The following is a 19,034-nucleotide window of genomic DNA, read 5'->3' on the forward strand; positions in this document are numbered from 1 at the left end:
GAATGTTTAAAAGATACCAGTAAGGACACACAACTACTAATGCGGTACTTATTGGAAATAGTCCCAAAACAAGTACGTCCGGCAGCTGGTAGACCCCTGTAATAATTTTGCAGTGACACTTTGAAGATTTACGCTCTATTTAAATATTAATTTACTAAATTTCAGTTCTCTTTTCTCACACTCCCTGGCATAACTGAACTCTCACTCTCGCATACTAAAGGCTTTACATTCATTAGCTGTGATACAGATTCTAATAAAGACAGAATGAAACTGTTTGTTTTGTGTCTCATGGTGATCCTCTTCTCGATCCAAATGAAATGTTTAATATGATCCCTCGAGAAAGAAAAGGAGTCAATTTCCGCCTGGAATGATTGATGCTCCATCAAACATTTTGTAATATCTCCGGAAGTTTATACAGTAGAATCCTGGTTTGTGGCTTAAATTCAAGGTAAACAAGACTAAGGAAACGAGTTGGAAACGATGTCGATCTGGGATTTAAATCATCCGGAACATTTCACTACATTGGACAGTATGTGCCAGAGAGCATCTCCTGACATCTGTTGGTAGCTCAGTTGGTAGAGCGGAGGACTGTAGTGGAAACAAGAGGGAATCCTTAGGTTGCTGGTTTGACACCGGTTCGAAGGAAGGTGCCCTTTGTGTATTTCATTCAAACAGTTAAAATAGCTGATCTTTTTTCACTCAGACTTTGATCAAAAGCTCAATAAATGACGAAGCAGAGGCTCTTGTTCTGAATTCAGATCACGTCTGATTGTCTTGTTTTGGCCAAGATCTGATCTTTGAATTCAGGGAATACTCTGTCTGCTTTGTACAGTAATTCAAAAGTAGATACAAATGTCACTTTTTTATTGTAGATATAAAGGTGTTCTCTGTTTTCAAAGGATAGGTACTTAATTGGCTTTATGATTTGGTTTTGATTTTGTATCGTTGTATTATTAAGTTTGTGCTTTTTGTGTTTTTAACATATTGTGAACTTATTTTTGAAACAAATGCTTACAAAAGCAGACATGGCACACATCTGTTTATACCAGCGGTGAATTGTATATTTTTATTAAGTAGAAGCTACTGCGCACTTCTGGGAGTATAACAGGTTCGATATAAAGTGGCAAAAATATAAAAGGGGAAAATACCCCAGACTGGGTGTAAAGGCCTCATTGTGACTGTTGTTTTATTGTTGAATACGGCATACTGTGCACGAAATGTTGCAGAAACACAATCTGATAGTTAAATAATTAGTATGAGGCCCCGGATCCAAATATTAAGTGCTGATTTTTTTAAGTGATATCTCCCCTTCCTCTGGTAGAAGTAACACAATGTGAGCAATTGTTTTTTGTTCTTTTTTTTTCACGTTGCGATCCAAAAAGCCTCAGATGCACAGTCTGACAGCAACCGAACCAGAATGGATTCTGCTGGGAGCCGGACTGAGCTCATTCTTGCTCCCTGTGCTGAAAACAGAATTAGCTCTTCCTCGAACATCGTCTACAGCTGCTGGATGGTGCTCTACGTCCTGCTGCTCCAGCAATTATTTGGACGAAAGACAGATCACTTGTGCGCTTTTAACCTTCTCGCAGCTACAGGCGAGACTGAAGCTGGCGATATAAAGGCACGCGCTGGTACACCTTCTCGAACTTTCACAATCACGATAAACATTTTTTAAGACCTTTGAAAAACTAGATATAGATATAGATATAGATAAAACAAGATAAAAAACATGAGCTTTATCGGTTTTTACATTAATCGATTTTGAATCAAATTTGATCTTTTTACATTGCATTTTACGTTGAAATGTAGCATGCATACCTAATCCACCAACGGACAGAGCAATATTTTACGTTGCCTTCCAGAGCTTCCAACGTGTGGTGGATTTGTATGGGTGTCTGTATGATACCACTACAGCACTGGCGCAGGTGCAAAATCCACTTTCACAAGACTTTTTCAGTGTCTTCTCTCTCAAATGGACCGAAGCACAGGAGCCAATATAAGAGAAATTGACAGGTGTTTAAACAGAGTATGTCCCAATGTCTGCGACAACGCATTGTGATTTTGTATAAACGCAAATGGTTTATCATTTAAAAGCCAACATCATTCTTTTTATCCCTGGCGCTAATACGCTACCATACATGCGTGCTGTTGTGTGAAAGAAAATTCATATGTGCGTAGGAAGGCAGAATAAAATCCAGAACTGTGTTGGTGACATCGATAAACAGGGCTCATGTTCACAACAAAACTTTACTGTATAAAAAGTTAAAATTCGTAAATATATATTTTTTTAATTATGCAAGGTGTCTGTTAAACCATTCATGAAGGATTTTTAGACAAAAAAACACACCATTATATGAGAACATATATTTACTATATCTGCATTTAACTCACTTTTTAACAATATCAATTTCAAGGCCGATATAAATTGCTGCCCTGCTTTTTTGTCATAAATACACAAGCTTGTTATGTCTTGTGTCAGAAATAAACTGCATGAAATTTGCTAAAGCAACAAAAAGTAAGTGCCACAAAGAAGACAGACATTTGCGTTTATAGTGCAATATTATCTCGAGCCTTTAAAATTACTTTAAATGCAATTTGTTTTTCTCTGTGGCTCTAAGGCTTTGTCATTTACTGTAGTTATTCAGGAGAACATTATGTTAATCGTATGGATGAAACGTTTAATATATTCAGGTGGGTAGCTACGTCAGCATGCGTATCTGCAAAGGAACAAGTACTACTGTAGGTTTATTCCATGCTGAAAAGAGAAGAGAGAAAACAAACCTGAAGAAGGTTCTACAGCTGAAACGTTGTGTTTTCTCTCTTCTCTTTTCAGCATGGAATAAACCTATTACTTGTTCCTTTAATATATTGTTCGGTTTGACTCAAAATGCTTTACTACTACAAGAGAGAATTATAGTATGGAGGATGAGACAAATTTATGATTTCTTGGAAGAAAATGTTTTTTCTTTGCATTCGAAATGAATCGAAACTTTAGCGCGACACACAAACCCTTTGTCTTTTTTAAAGATATAATATTTTTAAACAGACAGTATAGAAAATGTTTTTTTTTACTAAGCAATTTTGGCCGGGGGCGATGTATTACTAGTAGTGGCGCTGAGGTCACTATGGTGCAGTTGAGCACCGTAAGATTAAGGTCAGTGACGTAATGTATAACGCATCTGACTTTGAAACAGAAGATTGTAGGTTTGACTCCTGCCTGGCTCATGTTGCTTTTTTAACACGGTACTGTCTGAAGATCAGCTCCTGCTCTGAGCTCAATAGCAATGCAAAACTGTGCGTAACAAAGCTGGCGAGCAGCTGAACTTGTGCTCAGTAGTCAGTACGGTGCTGGGGGTTCAGTACTGGCGTTGTTCTAATTAGCACGAACTGCAATGGCTCTGAATCTGACTATTTCTATGGAAGCCCGTTTCCGCCAGGGAGTAAAAATAAAAACGCGCTATGGTATCTCAGAATTCCGACTTAGTAACTGAGAATTGCGACTTAAAAACTCAGAACTTTCCGACTTTATATCTCACATTTGGGACTTCGAAATAACCCATATTTCATTGTCTGTCCTTTTGTCATTGTAACGGATTCGGGTTCCAGGCCTTGTGCCCTCACCGCTCCCACCCTAGTTCGTGCCTCACTGCATTGGCTCGAACCCAGGCCTTGCCAGCTGAGCTAAAGAAGAGTTTTTTTTTTTAAAGTAAAAAAGGACATACAATGGAAATATTTAAAAAGTTTCAGCTTTTATAATTGTGAATTCTCCTGGATGTGAAGTGTCTATTTATGTATCTTATTTCATATTGTCTTCATTTTTGTATTTCTGGTGTTTAAATAAAAAAAAAATTAAAAGCCCACCGTCCACTATTCCATCCGTGTACTATGGAAGCCTCACTACTGGAATTCCATAAAAATTAATGTAATTAATTTGATTTTTATCAGGTCACTGTACAAGACAAGTCTTCAGGCTTATAGATCCTATGATCTTGTACGATTCATCAATATAGTGTAACAGAACGGCCGACATACAATTTGTAGTTCAGGTGGGTAGCTGCGTCAGCATGCGTAGGCTGCAAAGGAACAAGTAATAGGTTTATTCCATCCTGAAAAAAAGAAGAAAGAAAATATGTTTTGGCCGAAATGTACCAGTAAACTTTACATTAACAATACCAGCCAACGATACATTATCATTTCACACCGGTTCTACAGGAATCTACAGCAGAGCCCTGAGTTGACTCCCGGAGTCCCACTGAGCCCATAGAATTCCACATCACCCATCACTCCTGCGCACAGTCCGCTGAGAGCGCCTGTCCATAAACTACTGGATTGAGAACGGGATCAGATAATTCCCCATTTTCTTAATTCTACATCAAAGGACTGTTAAAGGTCTATTTGAAGGCATCGATTCGTATTCTTAAACCAGATGAACGCCTGGAATAAGTTAATATTACTTATAAATAGTCGTGCTACAATACTCCAGTTGAAGGCACGCTTCTAGCTTTGTGGTACTCTGGTGCGTCACAAATTTATGTTTGAATTTCTGTGGATGAACTACTATACAGTAGATGTACCCTCTCTCACTTACTTTAGCGACAGTCATTGCTCTTCATCTGAGTGATGTATTTGCCTGTTTTTCAGTTCACTTCCCTGCAAGGAATATTTACCTCAGAGCTCTCTTTCACAGACTGCAGGCGCTATGTTTGTTAACAGGTGTTATAGTGATGACATCTTTCTGTATGATCAGGACAGGAGCTGCAAGTCCACTGTGTTGTGGCTGCAGTACAATTTTAGCTTATTATTATAATACTTTTTAACAGCGACAGATTCCTAAGATCACGAGGTGTTTATGATATTATTTCAGTATTAAGATGCTACTACATTCGGAACTGTCCCATAGGATTCAGTGTTCCATCAGTTTGGCACTAAACTGCTTAGTCTATTGCAGAAATTGTACTTAGTCCTGTCCTGTAGTGTCCTCTAGAGAGCAGCAGCTGTTTCCTTGGGCTCATTGCAATTGGGAACATTGTGATTACTGAGCAGGGGACTAAAGTCAGCAGACGAACGAGTTGCAAATCGGTATTAATCTGGCGTACAGAGCTGCATGCTAATCTCTGGATCATCTCCAGTTAATGTGATGCTGTTCTTACCTTGCAATTGACCCAATCTGACTACTGGCACCAACAACCCTGTTATTACAAATAAACTTCTTGTGTACCTACCGTGATACATAAGTTTGGTGGAGAGGTTTGGCAGCCCATATTCAGTCAAAGGTGTGTGTGCAGATCACTGTGATATACAGGCATCAACAAACTGACATACAATATTAAATGTTTAACTGATAAAACCCAAATGAACCAAACCTGTATAAATTAGTGGTGGAAAGGTCTCTGAGCCTTTGGTAAGAACGATGGGTATATAACCCATTGTCCTCAATATTTGGAAATGAATCCTTGAGCACTGCTGTTGTACCAACGGTCCTCAAAAGTGCTGCTATTACCCCCGTCCCATAAAAGCCTAACATTACCCTTTCTTGCATAAACTGTAGAACGTGCCTTCACATTTCAGTTGCAGTTTAATCTATTATCACCCTACTCCCCACTTCATAACCTTCACTCTTCTAATTCTGGTCTCCTGTCCCCCAAGCCCGTCTACACTGTATGGGTGACAGGGCATTCTGCTGTTATGCCCCCAAGCTCTGGAACTCTCTCCCCAAGGATACCAGAGTCACCTTCCCTAAACTCCGTCAAATTCAGACTCAACACCTTGTTCTGTAGAAGAGCCTTTACTGAACTGGTTCCATTCTTTACCCCTCTGCTTCTACTTTCCTTAGTACCACCATCCATGGTCTCCTCTGTCTATTGGAATTGTTTTATCCTGTGAATTCTTACTGTAATTATGTCAAGTGCTTTGAGAAGCCACCTTTGGAACCATTATATAAAATAGTTTATCCTAAATCCTTGAAGCTTTAATAGGGCAGTGCAGTAGGGCTAATAATTGACAGTGTTAGTGGGCCAGCAGGATTTGTGCAAATTATAGGTAGTCACAAAGGAAGACTAGGATTCACTTGAAAATCATGACATGGGACACTGAAACAGGGGAAAGGCTTTGTGTAGTAAGGGTTCAGTCTCAATCTACGCAGTCTGTGCTGCTGGTAAAAGTGGTTGTGAACACCTGTCTTCCCAGTCAAGTACTGGGATATCCAGTCTCAATCCTAATACTTCTCATGACTGTCCACTACCACTGCTGTAAAACCAACACCCATAAGACAAGACCTCCAAGATTCTAACTGTACCATTATTCATTGATGTTCACGAACAGTATTATTCCTCTGCCAAGGAAGGGAAGGCCTACTTTACACCAAGCCCCTGTTGACAATCCCTTCCTTGTGTTTCTTTTAGTCAGTTTGTGCAGCCTAGAATAGGAAACCAGATCTCACTCTTACTGGGCACTACAGTAGCAACTCACACTCCATAAGCACTACCCCTCTCGGAAACAGGAGGATTTCCAGTATATTGAACACCTCTGTCTCTCCCACAGTAAAAAAAAAGTCACACTGCCCTGCCCAAGGAATAGTGCGGCCATCTTCCCCCAGTACAACGCTTTATTACTCCAGCCATTTTCAGTCCTCATTGGCAGCAATACGGGAAGCATTCTTGAAAGGGAACCCCCACAAATACTTCCCTTGAATTCCTCCACCCCATTCAAACCTATAAACCATAAAGAAACAAGGGTAGGCAGAAGGGTCTTTCACAGCTTTATTGAGATGTTGCCATTACAAGGCAAGTGGAGGCAGGAGAGTCACAAGGGCCAGGCTGGAGCCTTCATTCAGGCACCTGGGGAGGAAGAAGGAGAACAATCCAGCTGAACTGCAGGACACGCACCCCTACAGGAGCTCCTCCTGCCAGACCCTACCTGTCCACTGGCCAACATCTCCAAAGTCCTCTGCTCCCTCCACATCCTCACTGGTGCTCTCAGCATCTTCACTGGAGCTCTGCTGTAGGTGCAGGACTTGGTCCCTGGTGTTGCTTTAGCAGGAGCCACAGCCATGACACAGTGCATGTACAGCTCAGTCACTTCATGCTGCAAGAGGGAAGGTCACAGCATTAAGGGATCAAGGCCAATAGAGGGACAGAGAAGGACCTTCTGCCATCAGTGAAGGCAAGCTGGCAGCTCTAGGCACTACAGCTGCCACAGTCTAGTTCACATCTAGATCATGAATGAAAAAGCAGACAATGGATCAGTAGAGCAAGAAGGCTGAGCAGCCTTTGAGAGCAGCACCTTCCTGGACAGCTTCTTCTGGAAGAGGAAGGCATCAATCGTGAAGCGGAGCACATCCTTCTGCTTGGAGGGGACAAACCTGGACAGGCAGCCATCTGCCTTGCTGTCCACCATGCACCTGGGGACAAGGACAAGGATGAACCCCTGCAGGCTCTCAGGGCCCCTGCCCACCTCCCCTCCCAGAAGGGGCCGTACCCCAAGTTGTCGATCACAGGGAAACGGGGCTGGGAGTGCTGGTCCGGTTTCTCTGTTACGTAACACGAGTGGATGTACAGCCTCTGCTCCACTGTGGCAAAGTAGGCAGTGGCCTGGAAGTACATGGGCTGACCCAGGAAGTACTCATCCTTAGGAGAGAGCCGGACCCAGTGGGCTGGAGAGAGAGAGGCAGCATTACACCTGTACACAGCACCCCCTGCAGGCAGGAGGAGCCACTCACTCAAGGAGCTTACAGTTGGTGGTGAGCAGCACAAAGCTGTGCTTGTTCTTCAGGTCCTTGAAGAAGGTCCTTCTCCTGGCCCACGTGGGGACATAGCCAACCTTGTAGGAGTAGTGGAACCTGCAGGACAGAGGGGATGAGGGGCTTCTGGACACTTTCCCAGCGGCTTCTCAGCAGCAGCAGAGCCCTGCCTACCTGTTGTAGGAGCACTTGACCGGCACAGAGAAGGGAATGAAGCGATGCACAGGTGCACTGGAGGAGGGCGGGGCATAGCGGAGAGTGTTGGAGTACACCAGGCGGCCCTGGACAACCTGCAAGGTCACAGAGGAAGGGGTATTCCCAGGAAAGGCAACCCTGACACTAGCCCTACAGCTCACATCGATACACTGCCTGTAGATGAAGACCCGCTTACCGATCGCTCGGTACCGCACTCGTGAAGCCCGTAGATGAAGTAGAAGTAACTGCGTGTGGTTCGGCTGACGCTGCAGTTGCCCAAGGTCACCTCCGATGGCCGACAGCTGAAGCCGAACAGGAGCTGACTGACCCTCACGTACATCCTGCTGGAGTCGCACCACACGGCCACTCCTCGGGTGCCCCCGATGGCCGGGCGAGCCGGCTGCCGCCCTCGCTGGGGAGGAAACAGGAAGCTCTTGATGCCCGAGAGTCCCAGCCAGCCGGCCCGGCGGAGATCAGTGCGGGGAGCCCGGCCCCTGCGCACAGGCACAGCACAAAGAGAAACGAGCGCATCGCCAAATTAACGTCCCGCTAAATTGCTACAGGAGTAAAATAAGTAAACCACCAAACTGTGTTGAAGCAAGAAAGCATAAAGTGTGAACGCGGTGACTAGGTTTTTATACTGGCAGGACCTTCTACCACACACCTGGTCACACTACCGCTCAATCAACACAATCAATTACATACAGAGACTCTTGTTCTCAGCGTCTAATTAGAACCTGCTTCCAGTCTGAGGCGGGACTCCGGGAAGCCGCCTGAACACTTTCCCGTGTGTATCCGACCTCAGCGGAGGAGTTCCACGCAATTTAGACAGAATTAAATCACCCACACGTGTAGATTTGGCTCAGATGAATTTATTGTTCAATTAGTTTCTAATTTACGAGGACAGTGTGTTAAACTCACTGTCAGACAGAGTACGGAACATGCGACACGTCCGTCCACACTTTACTTTATAGAGGGGGCTGTTCTATCAACATGTAACGCAATTAAAATAAGTTTACTATTTTTCATTTTTGCATGTCATATTAAAATGTGTAATACAAGCATTTCTTTGCTTCCCAGTAAAGAAATACTGATCAGCTTTTGACATGATCTGATAATAATTTGTCTGATTTTTCAGATTGCTTTTGCTTCGGAGCACTGAGAACCTATGGAAGCCCGTTTCCGCCAGGGAGTAAAAAATAAAACTATGGTATCTCAGAATTGCGACTTAGAAACTCAGAATTCCGAATTTATATCTCGTAATTGCGACTTAAACAGTCAGAATTCTGACTTTATATCTCACATTTGCGACTTCGAAATAGCCCATATTTCATTGTCTGTCCTTTTATTATTGTAATGGATTCAGGTTCTAGGGCTTGTGCCCTCGCCGCTTCTGTATCTTATTTCATATTCTGTGTCCGTTTTTGTATTTCTGGTGTTTAAATATTTTTTTTAAAAGCCGCTATTCCATCCGGATTTTTATCAAGTCTTCAGGCCTATAGATCCTATGATCATTGTGTTTTCTTTCTTTTTTTTCAGCATTGAATAAACCTATTACTTGTTCCTTTGCAACATACAATTTGTACGATCTGGTTGCAGTGTGGTGATGGCACCGCCCTCCCCTGCGCATAACAGGGATGCTGGCCGTCGGGGCTAAAGAAAGTGTTCTTAAGCTCAGCTGGCAAGACCTGGGTTCGAGCCAATGCAGTGAGGCACGAACTAGGGTGGGAGTGGCGAGGGCACAAGCCCTTAGAACCTGAATCCATTACAATAACGAAAGGACAGACAATGAAATATGGGCTATTTCGAAATCGCGAATGTGAGATATAAAGTCAAAATTACGAGATATAAAGTCGCAATTCTGAGTTTTTAATTTGAAATTCTGAGATATAAAGTTGGAATTCTGAGTTACTAAGTCGGAATCCTGAGATACCATAGCGCGTTTTATTTTTACTCCCTGGCGGAAACAGGCATCCATACATTTCAATTAGTCTGATCAGTGTAGGACAAGTTAATGTAGAATTATTACTTTGTCTCTTTTTCGTATATAAATGAATGTCTCTGACAACTTAATGTTAGTTTTTAATTTAGTTTTAGTTTTACGATGTAGGTCAAACGTTGACATATGCACGAGTATAGGAAATGTCTCCCTCCTGATTCAGCTCATGCTCCATAGGAGAGAAGTGATTCCTCCTGCTTCTCGTACAACTATATCAGAACAGAAGCCCGTGTCACCCAGCTCTGATTCAAGAGCGACTCATATCTTTAGCCCCTTTTTTTATTCGTGATCCTAATTTTCTTTAGTTATGATCAATATTGAACTTTTTCTAAATAAAACGACAAAAATCAAACATGCAGGCAGACATTTTAAAAAGTATAAGGAGTTGACAGGGTGCCCCTTTGGAATTGTTGTCAGAAAATGTGAGAAAAGTAAACTTACATTACAAGCTCTCACACACAGCATTAGAGATTGGAATCTGACTGTAAAAAAAAAAACTACCCGTCTCCCCAGCATTTAACGGTGCTGTTGTTTTTATTTTACATATTGTTAGCATTTTAATAAATTGTTAAAAGCGGAGCTGCCAGCACACTTACAAGTATCCTTGTGAAGCAGTCAGTGAATATGAGTCTGGTGTTAGCGTACAGGGCCAACTCCTCAGTTAACACTCAGTTCAGCAGTCACTGGTGATTAAACTGCTAGCACAACTGGTCTATACTTATATTGTTAATAATATAATCTTAATAATATTATTAACCTTAGGGGTGCCTGTCTGGACTCAGAGGGAATCTTGCTGGCACAATATCGTCGCTTAGCTCACCTTGTTCCGTTTAGGGACTTTGCCTCCCCCCAGGGGGAAAGCTCCCTGGTTTAGAGACCCGCCCAGAGCTCAGAGGAACCATGTCTTGTCTTGGTTTCAAAACCAAGCTCAGAGGAATCATGTCTTGTCTCGGTTAAGGGATTTTTACCCTGAATCTCAGAGGCGTGTCCTTACTCTTTTCCCTATAAATGATTCTTTATATTCTCTGTATGTTTCCGGTCCTTCCTTTTCGGTAACCTAATTGTGTGGTAACATAAAAAATATACTCACCCTGTGTGCTGTCTGGGAATTACCGAAGACTTGGAGAATCCTGTCGACTACGCCAACTGTTGTGGGAAATTCTTCATCAGAGGAGAAGGACACAGTCTTGTGCAGATTCAGTTTTATTGAGCTCAATAAGTCTGACAATGCGTGCTGGGTCTGCCCCACAAAACAGACAAACCGCAAGGGTTTCCCAATTCTTATATACAGTCAGAAGAAAGTTTGTTTCACCACCTGAGTGCTTGTCCTGTTCTTTGATATCTAATTACTTCTTGTCCTACTCTTTCTTGCTCTAGGTTCTGTCCTTTGATATGCAGCAGACATTGGTCTGATTTATCCTGTTTGTGGGTGTTGTTCCTGTTTTTTATCATGTAGCATTAAGCCACTGGGGCTGCTAAAGCAGGTCAGCTTTATGGCATCTTAGTTTAACTTATGTTTGAGGCTAGATTAACAGACCCCATCAACACCTCTCACAGTGTGCTTAAGTGGTGATACTGTGATGCTGGATAAGTGAGATATATACACATGTCCCACTTCAGTTACAATGGACTTCACTGGGCTCCTAGGAAGATTCAAAGCTTTGCCAATCTTTTTATAACCTTCTCCAGCTTTTCTCCTCCTAACAACTTTATCTCAAAGCTCCACAGGCAGCTCCTTGGTCCTCATGACAGCAGGACTGATCTGATCTGCTGTTTTAGTTGTGAGACCTCACAGTCAGTGATATTTATTGTGCAATTTATCGAGCAAGTGAACACCGGTGAACTTGAAAGGAACACAGGTGTACCTTGTTAACATAATTTAGTATGACCTCTCAAGATAATTGACCCAAATTAGGTTGTTAAAACAAAGGGAGTGAATACTTATCAATTAAGTAATTTTCCATTTTTATTTAATAGATGACTTCAGAACTATAAATATTTAATTTCATTTTAACATTATAAACAATGGGGCATGAATACTTTCTGAAGGCACTGTATATATTGCTTGTCTTGTTTAAAAAATAGTTGCATTGAAAAAAATGACTATTATAGAATTATTGCTAATTCATACGATATCTTGTTCTTTATTATTTACCCTTTATTGTATAAATATTTCTTGTATTTGATATATATCCTCTCTGGGGAAAATACACTTTAGATTGTGCAACAAAGACTTTGAGCTTTTGTTTGTAGAATTTAATCAGATGTGTGACTTTTTTTCCTTAAGAGTGACAGTTAAGGATCTTAATCTGTTTTATACACATTCTGTGTATAACATGGTAAGTTAAAAGCTGTTACACAATTACAAGCTTATCCAATGAGAACAGTCTTAATTGGAAAATTAAACAGGACTAAAATTAACATTCCAAGACTATAAGGAATTCAATTCAATTGACAATGAAATTTATTCAATTTAGACCTCATTCATTTTAAAATTGAATAAAACTAAAAACATTTTATTATACACATAAATTAAACTCTGTGACAGGAGCTATTTCTATTTTAGTCAATCGTAAATAAGAGTATAGTCATAATTTAATTGACCAGATGAACTCAAAAGTGGGTGAGTACAAAGTGACTGTGACTAATAGATATTTTATTAAAGTAAAGGTTTGTTCCATGCTGAAAAGAGAAGAAAATAAATGTTTCGGCTGTGGAGCCTTCTTCGGATGTCACATGCCTACTTGCACTGAAAGACATTTTAGTTTACTTGACTGACAACTGACCTGCTGACTAGATTGGTGTTTTTAAGTCACCTGACTGGAAAAAAACCCACTCTTAACTGCAGCGGAATGGTCTCTCTCCTGTGTGAATGCGCTGGTGCATTTTTAAGTCATGTGACTGAATAAAACTCTTCCCACACTGACTGCACCTGAATGGTTACTCTCCTATGTGAATGTGCTGGTGTGATTGCAAGTGGCTTATCTGACTAAAACTCTTCCCTCGCTGACTTCAGCTGAATGGTCTCTCTCCTGTGTGAATGCGCTGGTGGGCTATTAAGCTACTTGACTGTCTAAAACTCTTCCCACACTGACTGCAGCTGAATGGTTTCTCTCCTGTGTGAATGCGCTGGTGGGTTTTTAAGTCACAAGACCGAATAAAACTCTTCCCACACTGACTGCAGCTGAATGGTCTCTCTCCTGTGTGAATGCGCTGGTGGGCTATTAAGCTACTTGACCGACTAAAACTCTTCCCACACTGACTGCAGCTGAATGGTCTCTCTCCTGTGTGAATGCGCTGGTGCCTTTTTAAGTCATATGATTGAATAAAACTCTTCCCACACTGACTGCAGCTGAAAGGTCTCTCTCCCGTGTGAATGCGCTGGTGGTTTATTAAGTTACGTGACCGACTAAAACTCTTCCCACACTGACTGCAGCTGAAAGGTCTCTCTCCTGTGTGAAGGTGCTGGTAGGGTTTTGAAATGCTAGACTGACAGAAACGCTGCTCCTCCCTGTGCCATAATGGCAGTTTGTCCACTCCATCTGAGCAAGGCCTTGACTGATCTTTCCTCATCCTCTGATCGTGCTGGGGTCTCTTACTCTGAAAATGCTCCATGGAATGATCTTGCTCTGTGTGCTGAAACTGAGATTTGTTTTCTCCACCTTGTCCCTCAGTGTGCTGCTCAGCAGTGTGAATCATCTGGGGCTCCTTCTCCAGCTCTCTGAGACTAAAACCATCCAGTTCATTCAGTTGTTCCTCTCTTTGCCGAAGAACAGACATACTCTCCAGTTCATTAAAACTTTCAACAATTTTCTCAGTAACCAGATCATTAAACCTGTGTGTAAAGTCATCAGATACTAAGGGATCATATGGTTGTTTGAGACTCTGCAATGACAGTCTCTCCACTTGAACAGAACAAGGCCTAATGATTATCAAGCCCTGTAGGAGCTGCTGTTGCTCCTCCCTGTACTGACTCTTCTCAGTGTGCTGTGACTCAGTATTGTTCTCTTCACCAGGTACATCAGTCGTCTGCTCTGCAGGGTCAATCAACTGGGGATCCATGTCCTGCTCTGTAAGATTAAACTCACACAGTTCTTCTTTGTGCTCTTGTACAGAGAAACAGCCTAGTTCATTACAAACCTGCGTAATATTGTTTGAGTACAGATTATTCATCTTATCTGTAAAATCATCACATACTAAGAGTCCAGGTGTCCCACTCTCAGACTCCATCTTCATCATGGGCACAGAGTTCAGAACCTCAACAATCTGTCTGCTCTCTGTGTGCTGCTCACTGAGAGTCTTTTTCCCTTCTGGAGCAGTGAGCTCTGTCTCCTGCATCAGACTGGAGCCCCACTCCTCCGCACTATGCTTCTGTTCAAGAGCAGCCCTTTCCCCAGCCTCAAAGAGAGCACTGGCCTCTGAGCCTGTAAACACAGAACAAGATAAAATCTTTATAATAATAATAAAAAACTTTATTTTATATAGCACCTTTAAAGGTGGCTTCTCAAAGCATTTTACAGAATGCCAACAACAAAAAATACACAAAATAAGCACGATTAGAACACACAGTTAGAGGAGACAGTAGATGGTGGTACTAAATACAGTAGGAAAGAACAGTTCAATGAAGGGTCTTCTAAAGAAGAAGGTTTTGAATCTGGATTTGAAGGAGTTTAGAGAAGGTGACTCTCTGATATCCTTGGGGAGTTCCAGAGCTTGGGGGCATAACAGGAGAAGGCCATGTCACCCATTGATTATAGACGGACTGGGGGACAGATAGGAGAACACAATTAGAAGAGTGAAGGTTGTGACGTGGGGAGTAGGGTGATAAACCAGACAGGTACTGAGGTGCCAAGCCATGGAGAGCCTTATAGGTGAGCAGGAGGATTGTTAAGTCGACATGCAACTTGACAGGAAGCCAGTGCAAGGACTCCAGGATAGGAATAATGTGAACACTTCTTCTAGACCTGGTCAGGATTCTTGCTGCTGAATTATGGACATACTGGAGTTTGTTCAATGTGGATTTAGAATCCCCAGAGAGTACAGCATTACAGTAGTCGATTCAAGATTAGACAACACTTTTCAGCCACAGTTAGTGATAACATAGGGCGTAGTGGAGCAATATTTTTGCTGCACATATGGGTCAAACGTCAAATAGCATCCCTAAGTTTTTCAATATAGACTGAAGCTCAAGTATAAGATTATCTACAGATAGAGTTACAGCATTGGTTTTACAAAGTTGATGGGTGGTGCCAATAAGCATGACTTCAGTCTTGTCACAGTTAAGATGAAGGACATTTTGAGTCATCCAAGATTTTATATGGGAGATGCAACTAAATAGAATAGAGACAGACACATCAGCGTCAGGTTTGGTATGGATGTATATTTGAGTATCATCAGCATAGTAGTGATAGCTGAGGCCATGTGATCTAAAAAGCTTTAAACTACACACATGCGTACTAGTACACTGACAATCAATTTGGGTTGTTTAAACATAGCGGAATAAATGGGTATAAGGGGGTGTTCTGATTTAGCTTTGTCAAAAACCTAACTACCATCTAAAAAGAAAGCCTACTGTAATAATATCACAATCACGTTACATTTACTTTAACAGTGCTCTGAGAGAGAGAGGGGTTAATACAGACACATTGACTGGACACTACAGTACATTAACACTACAGTGAGAGAGAGGGCTTTATACAGACACGGACAAACTGGAAATAAAAGCATATTAACACAGTACATTAACACCACACTGAGACAGAGGGGTAAATACAGACAATGATTGGACATAACAGTACATTAACACTGCACTGAGAGAGAGGTGTTAATAGATACATACTGACTGGACACTGCAGCATATTAGCACTGCACTGAAAGGGGTTTATACAGACATGCTGACTGGACAGTACAGTACATTAACACTACACTGAGACAGAGGCATTTATACAGACCGTACATTAACAGTGCTCAGAGAGAGGGGGGTAAATGCAGACAGACTGACTGGACACTATAGTACATTAACATTGTACTGAGAGAGATAGAGGGATAAATACAAACACACTGACTTGACACTACAGGACATTAACACTGCACTGAGAGAGAGAGGAATTAATACAGACACACTGACCACACATTACAGTAGTTTAAAACTGCACAGAGAGAGGCAGGTTAATACATACATACAGACTTAACACTACAATGCATTAACACTGCACTGAGAGAGGGGTGAACACAGATACATTGACTGGACACTACAGCATATAAACACTGCACTGAGAGATGGGTGAATACAGACACACTGACCGGACACTACAGCACATAAACACTGCACTAAGTGAGAGGTTAATACAGACACTTTCTGGACACTACAGTACATTAACACTTCAATGAGAGAGAGGGGTTAATACTGACACTACAGGACATAAAGACTGCAATGAGAAAGAGGGGTGAATACAGACAGACTGCCTGGACACTACAGTAAATTAACACTGCACTGAGAGAGAGAGGGGTTGATTCACACACACTTACTGCACAGTACAGTACATAAACAATGCACTTAGAGAGAGAGAGGTTAATACAGACACACCGGATTAATATTCCAGTGGAGTTAATACAGACAGACCCTGGAGGACGGTAATATCTAAACCAATCAAAATAATTTTTATTTACACAATCATTAGTATAAATAAAAAAATCTAGACCGATACAACGTGAATACAATATTTATAAATGGTGTCTCCTAATGACGTTGGATTACAAATTGATTCAGTGGAACAATTGTTGAATGTGAACGAGGGGTTTTCAGCACCGTAACCGGACAAAACAGTTCATTTTCCAGTAAAGAATCCCGTTGCTACATCACACATGTCTTTCCCACGTCACTCTGCATCTCTCAAAGTTTATTTGATGACAGTTTGATACCTTGTTACTTTGTTAGATACTTTGTTAGAATGCGTACTGAGAATGAGAATGAGAATGTTCACTATTGTGAGATGTTTTCTTTAAAATAAAGTTTGTTATTTAAAAAATCTCACCAGTGAGTTAGTTATATACAGTGGTTTTTAACACACACACTCTGACTTCATACAAGTCACCACACTGACCTGACAACATTTCTTCTTTTATTTCTGCAGTGACTTCACAGGGAAGCGTCTGGGTACCCTGATCTGTCCGACCCTGATCTCCTCTTGCTCCCGAATCCTTCTCCCACAGCTGAAATCTCCACTTCAGGCATTCGTTTTCCTTCTTTAGCTGCGCCATTTCACTCCCGACACTGTCCTCCACACACTGCGTGATTTTAAACACGGCCCGTCTCACCAGAATCTGGGAGACGCTGAGGAGTTTGTCTTGAAACTCGTCCTCAGAGTCAGAAATTCTGTTTCGGAAAACTTCTGAAACTTCATACACGATCGATTTGAGCAAAACCTGCATGAAAGAGTCAAGCTGGGTTTGCAGATTTAACAAGCACTCCGCCATCCTTCTTCAGAGTCGGTCAGAAACAAAGGCTCACTTCCGAAGTTTAAACAGAATAGCTTCTTTATTTTTATTCTTCACAGATCCTGCTCTGTTCAAGCATAAACACAGCCGACGAGACGTTACGTATTCAGAACCTGAAGTCATTTAAAAAATAATAATGAATAATGATAAGAAAATGATTCAGTCACCCACACGTTGGTGAAATACGCGCAGTATGATGACGTCATTCTTTAGCGCGGATGCGGCTTCAAGACAACCGAGAAGCGGAGCTGAGAAAGAGGAGTTCCTGCAGCCGGATATAAACTTCACTGCACCTCCTAGCGCCACCTAGTCAAGAGGAGTGAATCGCCTGCGACCTTCGCCGTTCGTAACGGAACAGATACATTTTTTTGCCCTTTCACATCCCTCCTCCCCAACGAAAACGTCTCAAGCGGATTTTTGTTCTACATCTCCCTATGCAGGTTTTTGGTTAAAGAAAAAAAATGCTGTCGTTTTCTTGCCAACTGGCAGTATTTCTCCTGCACCGATAAGCAAGATTTCTATTTCATATTTCACAAATTGTTTGAATTTCTCGAAAAACAAGTGGTTCCAAGATAGGAAATAAATACTGTACTTGCATTTAACAAAATCAAGCCCTATGTGATTGTCCTTAATGATACATTCTGTATGACAAGACAGGAAAAAAGGCACCTCAGGATTTTGGACACAGGATCTCATTTACTTTTTAACAGTTTCAATAAGACCGATGAAAATTGTTGCCCTGCTTTTTGTCGTAAATACACAAGCTCTTTACGTCATGGGTCAGAAATAAACTGCATGAAATTAGCTAAAGCAACAAAAAGCAAGCGCCACAAAGAGGACAAACATTTGAGTTTATGGTGCAATATTACCTCGTCTTTAAAATAACTTTAAACGCATTTTTTTTCCCTCTGTGGCTCTAAGGCTTTCTTATTTAGCTGTACTGTTTTCTTTTACATATTGTAAAAAAGTCGCTAAATCATACGAACCATAAAAATTCCAATTGTAAACAAATTACAAATTTGAAATTATTAATATTCCTGAATTTTAAACCCATGGAGTATTCATACCTTGTCTTAGTATTTGTGAATTTTACAGAGCTCCTTTTCAAAAACTGTCTGCAGTCTTGTTAACGTTTTTTTTTTTTACATTTTGTTACATATTATTAGCATTTTAATGTCTTTTTAAATTATTTGTAATCTCTAAACCGCCGTCACCCAGGCGGACTGGGTTCGACTTCGGGTATAGGAGCGCGTCTGTTGCCTTTTGGATTTCAAAGGAGCAGCTCAGCGCAGAAGAGAGCCCTGTAAAACAGCATGCGGAGTGCAAAAACGTGTAATAATAGTTATCGCTTTGGTGTGTTAACAGAGATACATTGCGCGAGGAGGGGAGGAGTGACTGGCAGAGAGTGCTGACCTTCAAAAAAAGGACTCGTCTCGGTAAATATATTTCCATATCTTGAAGAGGAGGTTATCCCCATTTCTCTAGTCGGAACTCCTCTATTGCTAGAGAGCTGTAGAATATGGAGTCTCCAATCCTGCTCTGGGAGTGGGGTGTACTGTCGTTTCCATAGCGCAGTGGTTATTACGTTCACCTCGTTTCTTTGGC

At 41.5% G+C, this 19,034-nt stretch overlaps 1 protein-coding gene across 1 annotated transcript; it reads right to left on the bottom strand.

Moving 5' to 3' along the window:
* Positions 1-6,751: 6,751 nt before the first annotated feature.
* Positions 6,752-17,611, bottom strand: LOC138242419 (zona pellucida sperm-binding protein 3-like). The gene is made up of 9 exons (XM_069197905.1): positions 17,036-17,611; positions 11,023-14,356; positions 8,130-8,427; positions 7,913-8,028; positions 7,731-7,837; positions 7,477-7,651; positions 7,282-7,399; positions 6,916-7,083; positions 6,752-6,836 (listed from the first exon to the last, which is right to left on the bottom strand). Exons 3-9 carry the CDS (start codon positions 8,271-8,273, stop codon positions 6,825-6,827), a joined length of 840 nt encoding a protein of 279 aa, XP_069054006.1. The 5' UTR covers positions 8,274-8,427; positions 11,023-14,356; positions 17,036-17,611; the 3' UTR covers positions 6,752-6,824.
* Between the last annotated feature and the right edge of the window lie 1,423 nt (positions 17,612-19,034).

This window comes from Lepisosteus oculatus, chromosome 14 (genome assembly GCF_040954835.1).
Source record: "Lepisosteus oculatus isolate fLepOcu1 chromosome 14, fLepOcu1.hap2, whole genome shotgun sequence".
In the NCBI taxonomy this organism is placed as follows: Eukaryota; Metazoa; Chordata; class Actinopteri; order Semionotiformes; family Lepisosteidae; genus Lepisosteus; species Lepisosteus oculatus.